Here is a 9,850-nt window from a genome sequence, read left to right as displayed (position 1 = left end):
AAAATTTATTTAACAGTCTTAAAATGACACTATTGTATTTATAATGAAGTTTAGCTAACAATAACACCATATGATAACTCTATAACCTAAATTATATAAAAAGAAAACAATAAAATATAAATAAATACAAAAATAAATCTGTTAAACTATACATGTACGACAAAAATACAAAGATAAAAAGGGCTGTGTATAAAAACTAATTAGAGTTGAATATTGCAACAATAGCTGAAAATATCAAGAATGAAAAATTAATTGCCAAACATAAGCCTCCAGAATCTAAAATGTAAAACAAGAAATGAATATTAATTTTATTTTCATGAACTAATTTTAAACTTTAAATAATATTTACATAAACATGAAATACTGATGTTTTGCGGAAAACCAATTTATCAAATAAAGGTTTAATGAGAACAATATGTTCAAAAACAAGAAATAAGACATGTTTTATTAACCCCCTTTTCCCCTAACCCTTCTTAAGGAAGAGCCCTATAATTTTCATAAAATTTTTGACCAAAATCCTTTGTTAAATGTAGATACAAAGCCCATTATTGTATAAATAGCCTACAGTGCCATTTACATTTACACATAATTGAATTTCAGAATCAAATCGAAATATAAACTAAGATCTTTTATAAACGATTAAATGTTCACACCTAAACCTAATAAATAAACAAATACATATAATCAGGGCTGTTCCTACCTTACATGAGGTCCTGGGTTCGATCCGCAGTGATCTTATACTGTAGGGCCCTTGAGTAAGGCGCTATAAACGGTATGAATTCCTGCTGAATCAGCACCTAATCAGCAGCTCAGATATTGGCAATTATAATCTTTGATATCCCATACTGCCACAAACACCTTGAGACTGGGTTAGAGTAACTGATGTATATCTATGTTTAGGTCGCGCATTTAACCCTTCAACATAGAGGAAGAAAAAATATTTACAAAAAAAATAAAATTATAGTTTTATTACCAGAAAATTCCCAAGTTACGCTGAATCCTCTGCCAGTAACTGAAATATCTGATTGAAATGTTAATATAAGATCACCTTCGGTAGACTCAAAATCGGGCAAGGTTGTACCACAATATTTACTTTGCTGCAACAATTTTTAAACTTTTAAATGTTATCTACATTGAATTTTAGTTTTTTTGGAATTCCTATTGTCCAAAGCTTTAAGTTGGTTTATATTGCCACTATAAATAAGCTACAGCTTCACAGCCTTTTACTAGTTCTATATATAATGTATGCTACCAATAGACAAATTAAAAAAAAATTGAAAACCTTAAAAATCAAATTAAAAATGGGTTAAGATACTTAAAATTACAATAAGCAGGTTTTAAATAAAATAACAACAGTAAAAACCTTAATAATTAAATCAAAAATGGGTTAAAGTAACAAAAGTTACTTTATTACAAGGCTGTAAAGTACTTATTCCTTTAGGAATAAATAAATATATCAAATTAGCCTCTATTTCTACGAGACACAAAAAAAACTGAAAAAAATTATAAAATAGGTTTTCGCTACATGGTTTAATTAATAAAGAAATCTGTATTTACTTAAAACAAGACACCGAAACTTACTTGATCATTATCGGCAATAATCAAAAAATCGTAGGAACAAAAAGGGTGACTTTCAAGGTTGAATGCAGTGAAAATTAAGTCAACTTTTTTCTAGAATTGAAAAAAAAAGGTGTATTGCTTTTTACAAAATCATTTTTTTTAAAATTTAACTATGTACAAAAACAACAAGGTTTTTTTTTCAAATATATCTTTATCCTCAAAGTGGAAAAGTCAAATGCGCAACCTAAATATAGAGTAACAACTGCTACTCTGACCCAGTCTCGAGTTGCTTTTAAAAGTTTGGGATATTATAGATTATAATTGCCCGATAATTGAGCTGCTAATTAGGTGCTGGCTCATCAGGAGTTTATACCGTTTATAGCACCTTACTTTCGAGCACTACAGCATGAGATAACTGGGGATCCAACCCAAGACCCCAGGTAATGTAGAAAGTGTTTTTGCCACTATGCCACAGTGCTAGTTGATTTTAATAAAGTATTATTAAAAAGTGCTAATACTATTATGAAATTCTACTTTAAATATTTTTTTTTTAATTATGTTAAGCAATAGGTTTATTTATTTAAAATAACTCCACATACATTTGGCTCAGAAACTTGAATAATCCAATCACAACGAGCATTATTGGGATAATTTGACGGGTAACCAGGTGAGGTTATAACTCCTGTTGGTGAAGTTTGTATGCTTACACCACAAGCTACGTGCAAAAATATAGAAACTTAAAAAAAATAATCATAGGCATATTCTTTTTTTGGGTTTTACTAAACCCATTTAACTGCCAAACCAAATAAATAAAAGTTAAATTTTATTTTAAATTACTAATTTTAGAAGTTTCTGTTGTAGTTGTTAATGTCGTTGTAGTAGTTGTTGTAGTCGGTAATGTTGTTGTAGTCGGTGATGTTGTTGTAGTTGGTGATGTTGTTGTAGTCGGTGATGTTGTTGTAGTTGGTGATGTTGTTGTAGTCGGTGATGTTGTTGTAGTCGGTGATGTTGTTGTAGTTGGTGATGTTGTTGTAGTCGGTGATGTTGTTGTAGTTGGTGATGTTGTTGTAGTCGGTGATGTTGTTGTAGTCGGTAATGTTGTTGTAGTCGGTGATGTTGTTGTAGTTGGTGATGTTGTTGTAGTAGTTATTGTTGAGGCTTTAACAAAAAAGTGACGTCTATTACAAGTGGCACGATTCATTAATTATAATATTCGATTTCATCATATAAAGTCATGTGACTCTATGTCATTGCCAAATATTTTTTTTGTATATATCTTTATCCTCAATGTGGAAAAGTCGAATGCGTGACTTAAACATAGAGTAACATTAGTTACTTCAACCCAGTCTCGAGTTGCCTGTGGCAGTTTGGGATATTATGGATTATAATTGCCCAGAAATTATGCTGCTGATTAAGTGCTGGCTCAGCAGGAGTTTATACCGTTTAAAGCACCTTACTCAAGAGCGCCACAACATGAGATCAGTGGGGATTGAACTCACGACCTTATATGTGGTGTAGCAAGTGTTCTTATCACTACATCACGCTGCAGGTTTTAAGGCATTATACATGCTTTATAACATAAGCAGAGTGTTAAGTTGGCAGTTGGTAGTGTGATATATCAGTCATGGCAGCCAATTATGAGCCAAAAGGTCTCGGGTTCAAGTCGATACAATGTCACACTATTTGCCCTTAAGTCACATCAGCACACTTATAAACAATAAAAATACCTATCCCCTTTAAGTGATACAAAAAAGTGCAATTTACTGATTAAAATATACTAGTAACAAAAAAACACAAAAGGCCGTAAATTTATATTTAAAAAAAAATAAATCAATATAAGTGTATATTTACCAGGCAATGATTTCCAAAACACTTTGAATCCTGTCGCAGTAGTTTCAGAGTCTGTTACAAAACTTAAGTATATAATATTGGTTGAGTAAGTCATTGCACTTATTGTGCCTCCACAATATGATGTATTCTAAAGTATATAACAAAAATGAATTGGATCAATAAAGTTATACATATTATGTTATATTTTCAGAATTTAACATGCCAATAGTTTAACAATCAGCAGGTGGTGTGGTGGTCAGAATACTTTCTACACTACATAACTTTTTGGGTTTGATTCCCAGTGATCTCATGCTGTAGCGCCTTCAAGAAAGCCGCTATAAACGGTATGAACTCCTGCTGAGCCAGCACCTAATCAGCAGTTCAATCATTGGGCAATTATAATCTATAATATCCAAACTGTGACAGGCAATTCAAAACTGGGTCAGAGTAACTGTTGTTACTCTATGTTTAGGTTGCACATTCTACCTTTCCACGTCAAGAATAAAGATATACAAAAAAAAGTCTAGAATATTTTTAACATATCACTTACACTGCTACGGTCTGATATAGTTAAATAATCGGACAAACAGTTGGTTGTGGATTGCACATCAAATGCTGTAAAGTTTAGTTGTATTACCTGTAAGAAAAAAACCAACATATTTGTAAATTATCAAAATATATTTTATACATTTTTGGGAGGAGAACATAGAAAAGAAAAATAACATAAAAGCTAAAAGAACAATCAGTTAAGCAAGAACGCCTATGCCAAAACAAACCCATTTTTGTAAATTCGTTTACCCCTAATGCAGAAAGGCCGGCCTGATGCTCTAAACATAGAGTAACATTTGTTACCCTGGCCCAGTCTAAAGTTGCCTTTGCCAGTTTGGGATCTTATTGATTGTAATTGCCCGGTTATTATAAGCTGTTGATTAAGTGCTGGCTCAGCAGAAGTCAATACCCATTATGGCACCTTACCTAAGGGTGCTACAGCATGAGAGCAGTAGGGATCAAACCCAGTACCTAATGCAGTAAAGACAAGTTTTTTGACCACCACACCATGCTGCTAGTCAGTCATAAGACAATAATGCAATTTCTTAACAGTAAGTGATAACCATTTAAAAATGTACAACCTCATTAGATTTTTGTTACTTTAACCTAGACTTCAGTTTTAATTCATTAATTAAATAAAATAAATTTAAAAAAAATTTAAGTTAAAAAAATGATTTTGTTCTTGTAAATTACCATCTCTGAATCGATCGTTATAGTCCAAGCACAGGAATGGTCGTTTCGATAATTAGAAGGAAATTGAATAGAAGACACATTTCCTGCTGCATCCGTGTATTCAGAACAGACTATAAAAAATAAAAAATCTTTGGACTGCTTGTACTTTATAGTTATCAAAAAAACTTTCAGGGTCAGGTTGTCCAGCTCTCGACAAAACAACATGTTGTTTACTATAGGAGAGAATCCATAATTCGTAGGTAATAATTCTCTCGCAAAGGTAATCCAGACGAGAGAATTTAGAAGAGCCGTAGTGTAATTATGTTTTGTCTAGAACCGGACAACATACGTGATCCACCTTTCATACTTTACACTCCCAACTAATTTTCCCTCTTATTTTGGGGTCCTTGCTAATTTTTTTCTTGTACCTAACGGTTCCACCTAATCCACTCTTGTACTTTATGGTCCTATTTCCTTTTTAAACCTACTGTTTTTAGCTTATTCTCTCTTATATTTTGCGGTCTTAGTTTATTTTTTCTAAAACTTTACAATTCTTCCCACGTAAGGTCAAAAAAATAAGTAAAAAACCCTTCATTATTACCAGATGCAATGTGAATAGTTAAAAATATGCAAATAAATTGTTTATGAAAAAAGTGTTATAACAGTTAACTGTTTTTATAAACTGTTATAAATACCTGGGACAAATTGCCAGTTAATTTCAAAGCCAGATTTTCCTAATGTGGCATCAGTTGTAAAATTTATTACAATTTGATTTGTTGTTGGGTAGTAAGTAGGTAATGTTGACCCACAATATACAGTGTTCTGTAAGGTACAGAAAAATTATTAAAGTGTTATATTAGAGAGTTTTGCAATTTTGTTAGTAATGTATATAGCACGTTGGTATAGTTGACACTGAATCAACGAAATGCCTTTAGACCTTTAAAAATGTCTGTGGTACTTACAATTTAATTTTCAAAAAATATTGAAAATAATGAACACCAAAAACAGGTTACCATATTTTATCGTGTGATGTAGAGTGTACTAAGTTAGCATAGTAAGTGTAAACAAGCTAGTACCTTCTACGTCATCACAAACAAGGCTTCCCTTTTTTTAAGTTGTATAACTTAAAAAGTAAGTAAAATTATTTGAAGTTAAAACCATTTTTGTATACAGTAAAACAAACTTTATCATTTTTTGAGTAACAAAAATTACCAATAAAATACTTTAAAAAAATAATTATTTTTTTAAATGCTTTAGAGCAGTTTTAATTATATAGTGATACCACGCAATAAAATCTTTATTGCTGTAGTTTTAAAAAAGAAATTAAATCACATTTTTCCATTGATTTAGCCCCTACAAATCTATATTTAATGAAGCTTGGAGGAAACATATATATTATGCATTCCCAATTTATAGACATTAATATAAATGCCATATGTGGTATGCAGGTGAATTATTTGATTATTGTGGGCATGTGTTAGTTTGAAGTTGCGACCATATTTAAACAATTAAAATGCCGACTGTAGAGTGGGCTATCGACTTAATAAAACAAAGGTTGTTTTCTCATTATAAACTACCTTGCCATCCTCTGTAATAGTTAGAGCATCATAACCACAATGTTCAACTGGATTTTCTTCCACATTGAACGATACAAAACGAAGGTTTATCCGCTAAACAATAAATTAATAAACAATGCTAAAAATTGTGTAAAATAATTGTATATCTTTATCTTCGATGTGGTAAGGTCAATTGTGCGACCTGAACATAGAGTAACAATAGTTACTCTGACCCAGTCTCGTATTGCCTGTCGCAGTTTGGGATATTATAGATTATAATTGCCTGATAATTACACTGCTAATCAAGTGCTGCCTCAGTATAGTTTATACCATTTAAAGCAAATACTTAGGGGCGCTACAGCATGAGATTACTGGGAATCAAACCCAGGAACGCATGTAGTGTAGGAAGTGTAATGACCACTACACCACGCTGCCATTAAATTGCATTTGCCTAAAAAATATTTAGAGTAGAGCCTACACATTTTACTGAAAACTTACTATACCTAAATTAAAATATTCAGTTAATAACAAGAGTTTCTTTATTAAATTTTCAACTGTCCTACCTGGTAATGTGAGGCACTTAAACTCCAAGAGCAGTCCACATTGTTTGGATAATTTTCTGGGTGAGAAGGAGACAAAATTATACCCGAAGTAGCCCCTGATGTTATACCAATACATGCTAAAATTGAAAAATTAAGGTATTTTAAATATTAGTAAAAAAACAACAATTTTTAAGCGGAGATTTTAAATGTATTTACTTGTAGGAGTTGAAACCAAATTTCCTGCTTCTTCTGTTTCTGCAAAATAAAATCATTTCATTAAATTAAAACAAAATGTTTTATGAATTTCTCGATATTTTGAATTATCCTCTATGTAGCAAGTTCGACTTATAAACTAAACATAAAGTAACATCAGTTACATCAACCAAGTTTCAAGTTGCCCTTGCCAGTTTGGGTGTAATAATTGTCCGATAACTGAACTGAGGATTATTTGTTAGCTCTGCAAAAGTTCATACTGATGGTGGGAATTGAACCTAGGGCCTTATATAGTAAAGGTGGTGTTTTAACCCAAACACAATGCTACCGGTTGTTATAAACAGATTTTAATACAATCTTAAAAACACACCTTTTATCCATGTTACAAACTCAGAAACACGAGTGTAAACCCCTGGATAGTTTTCTCTAGCACAACCAATACCAAAACTTGTAACACCTTGCAACACATCGTTGCAGTACAGTGGCCCACCACTGTCGCCTTGACAAGTATCTATTTGTCCAGTCTGAAAGCTAAATTTAAAATTAATTAAAATAAATAAGTCAAAGATGAAATTTTAAAGTGATACAAGTGATAAAACGTATACATACTTTTTTTATTGTTAAGGAAACTTCTTAGCCTAAACTAAAAGTATTGCTGGATAGTTGTAACTATAATATTTTAATAGTGCCTTTGTTAATAGGGCCTTAATTAAGTGGGCTACAACATGGTAGCAGCAGAAATCACGCCTAGGACCTTGTGGAGTAGAGACCCTTTTATTATAACCACTACATCATGCCGCTGGTGTATAGGTTTACATAATAAGATTGGTTTTCTGAGGAGACTTTTTATTACAAATATAACAGTCACTGATGAAACACTTTTTTTTTAGTGCGAAGTTTGACCGGCAGCGTGATATAGTGGTAAGAACACTTGCTACACCACCATAAGGTCATGGGTTCAATCCCACTGCTCTCATGCCCTTGAATATAAACGGTATGAACTCCTCCTAAGCAAGCACTTAATCTGTAGTGTAGTTATCGGGCAATTATAATCTATATAATATCCCAAACTGCTAAAGGCAACTCTTTGTGTTTGCGCATTCGACCTTCCCACATCAAAGATAAAGATACAAAAAAACAAACATGCTGAACCAAAAAAAATTTAACAAAAATGATTAGCCTTTTACCCAGCACAAACTTGTGAAGACAAAATTGTAGCTGTTCCAGCATTACCATTATTATACCAAGTCTGGCAGTTTACATTGCTGACGATTGGTACAATTGCATCCATTAATTCATTTGATGAAGTCCCACTCTCTAAATTGAACAGATACATTAAAAAAGAAGAGTTTCTATTGAGATAAAAATTGTTCGCTTGATTTATTTCTGGTAAATACACATAACAAGCAACACACAAACTAAAATAGATGTAAAAAGATAAAGTATCCAATATTGGTTTGCAAAATATTTAAGGCTAATATTTATTTAACTTTTTTTACCTTGAAGTTTTGTTTTTACATTTTAGCATTGTTTATGGTAACAATAAAAAATTAACTAAATTATTATATATCATCATAAAATGCAACTTAAATAAACCGAAATGATCGAAAGAGCTTATTTATGGTTACTATTAATTGTAACAGAAAGCAAACAGGTTACCAGAAATATTGCCGTCAAAAAGTGTTGTCAATTATTTATTTAATTAAATTTTTTTTAACAAATAACATTTGTTCGCACCAAAGTCATCCTCAAGAGAGCTGGTGGTATTTAATTTGTTAATTTTGACACCAAACAGAAAGGTAATAATCACGTAAAAAATAAAAAAGGTAACTCGAGACTGAACCAAGGTAACAAAAGTATCCTACTCAATATTCTGCAAAATCATCCTCTTCACATCGGAGATAAATCAACATAATTTAAAATAATGAATTACTAACCCATGGTGTCACCCCAACCTACGATAATACAGTCGGTTCCAACAACCTCGTTTTGACTCTGGATAGGCAATAAGACCGGCTGTACGTTCGTCGTAAATGTTACACTTTCAGTGAACTTAAGCAAGCTGATGTCGTTTTCAAATGTAGTTGAATCGTAATCTGTTATAATAAAACTAAGGGCCATTAAATCTAGCACTACTTCGGTCAAAAATTGTGATTAGTAATTACACTTTTTTATATATGCTAAGACTTAACAGAAATGATTATAAAAAAACTAATAAATCCATTTTTTAATTTTATTTTTTACTTTCGTGATCTAGTATAAGCTGTACACTATATTGATCAAATGTGGTAGAACTAACTTCTATTAATCCAAATCGAACGAAAAGATCTGACGCTGTTCTTCTACAAACAAAATTAACGCAGTTTAGGTACAAGTCTCATAAGGTTTTGATTTAAAAGAAGCAACCAAAATGATTTAAATATGGCAACCAAAGCTACTCTTTGAAAGCTTAACATTTAAAAAGACAACGAAGCTACCCCCAAAATTAAAATGCAACAATGGTGAATAACTAAAACAATACCCCTCTGTACAATGGGCTGCTGTGACTGCATATTTACTGTCAAGCAGTGTACAGGCACAACTTGCTGCTAGCGAACCACCACTAGAAAATAATAGCAATCCAATAGACTTATATTGGCCCAGACTAGTGATAGAACCTCCAACGATCCGTAAATGTTTGGAGTTGCCTATAACAAGTAAAAACTCAAGCAATAATTTACCTTGGTTCTGCGTTGTTTAGTCCGTATTTTTACATTAACAATAAAAACGTTTTAATACATTCTACTTACCTTTAATTTGAACTATTTCTTTTCCTGCTGCGAAACAAAGTATTTCAAAAAATGCGACTAATATAACGATTTTAATTCTTAAACTCATTGCTTTTTTAAACAGACTTGCGCTAATTATTTCACTTAGTATTTAAACAAA

At 31.8% G+C, this 9,850-nt stretch overlaps 1 protein-coding gene across 2 annotated transcripts; it reads right to left on the bottom strand.

The window, feature by feature from the left end:
* Positions 1–9,850, bottom strand: LOC145759367 (ovochymase-2-like). Of its 2 annotated transcripts, XM_082573182.1 has the most exons (18): positions 9,712–9,850; positions 9,444–9,609; positions 9,167–9,264; positions 8,860–9,018; positions 8,110–8,239; positions 7,293–7,453; positions 6,926–6,964; positions 6,731–6,846; positions 6,189–6,281; positions 5,307–5,433; positions 4,633–4,742; positions 3,941–4,027; positions 3,412–3,538; positions 2,398–2,718; positions 2,160–2,275; positions 1,582–1,671; positions 974–1,097; positions 1–276 (listed from the first exon to the last, which is right to left on the bottom strand). In XM_082573182.1, exons 1-18 carry the CDS (start codon positions 9,797–9,799, stop codon positions 197–199), a joined length of 2,232 nt encoding a protein of 743 aa, XP_082429308.1. In that variant the 5' UTR covers positions 9,800–9,850; the 3' UTR covers positions 1–196. The 2 variants fall into 2 exon arrangements, with proteins under 2 accessions (XP_082429308.1, XP_082429309.1); XM_082573183.1 differs by lacking the exons at positions 9,444–9,609; positions 9,712–9,850 and having other exon boundaries at positions 4–276; positions 8,860–9,032.

This window comes from Corella eumyota, chromosome 7, assembly GCF_963082875.1.
Source record: "Corella eumyota chromosome 7, kaCorEumy4.1, whole genome shotgun sequence".
NCBI classification, from domain to species: Eukaryota; Metazoa; Chordata; class Ascidiacea; order Phlebobranchia; family Corellidae; genus Corella; species Corella eumyota.
This window is presented reverse-complemented; position numbering and strand designations above follow the sequence as displayed.

Bases quoted from the DNA above. Each gene is read 5' to 3' on its own strand.
- LOC145759367 (XM_082573182.1), bottom strand. From the start codon at position 9,799: ATGAGTTTAAGAATTAAAATCGTTATATTAGTCGCATTTTTTGAAATA. The intron at 7,454-8,109 runs GTAAAAGGCTAA...TTTTAAATTTAG, and splicing joins TCTTCACAAGTTTGTGCTGG to CTTTCAGACTGGACAAATAG. The intron at 277-973 runs GTAATAAAACTA...TTTACATTTTAG, and splicing joins CGTAACTTGGGAATTTTCTG to ATTCTGGAGGCTTATGTTTG.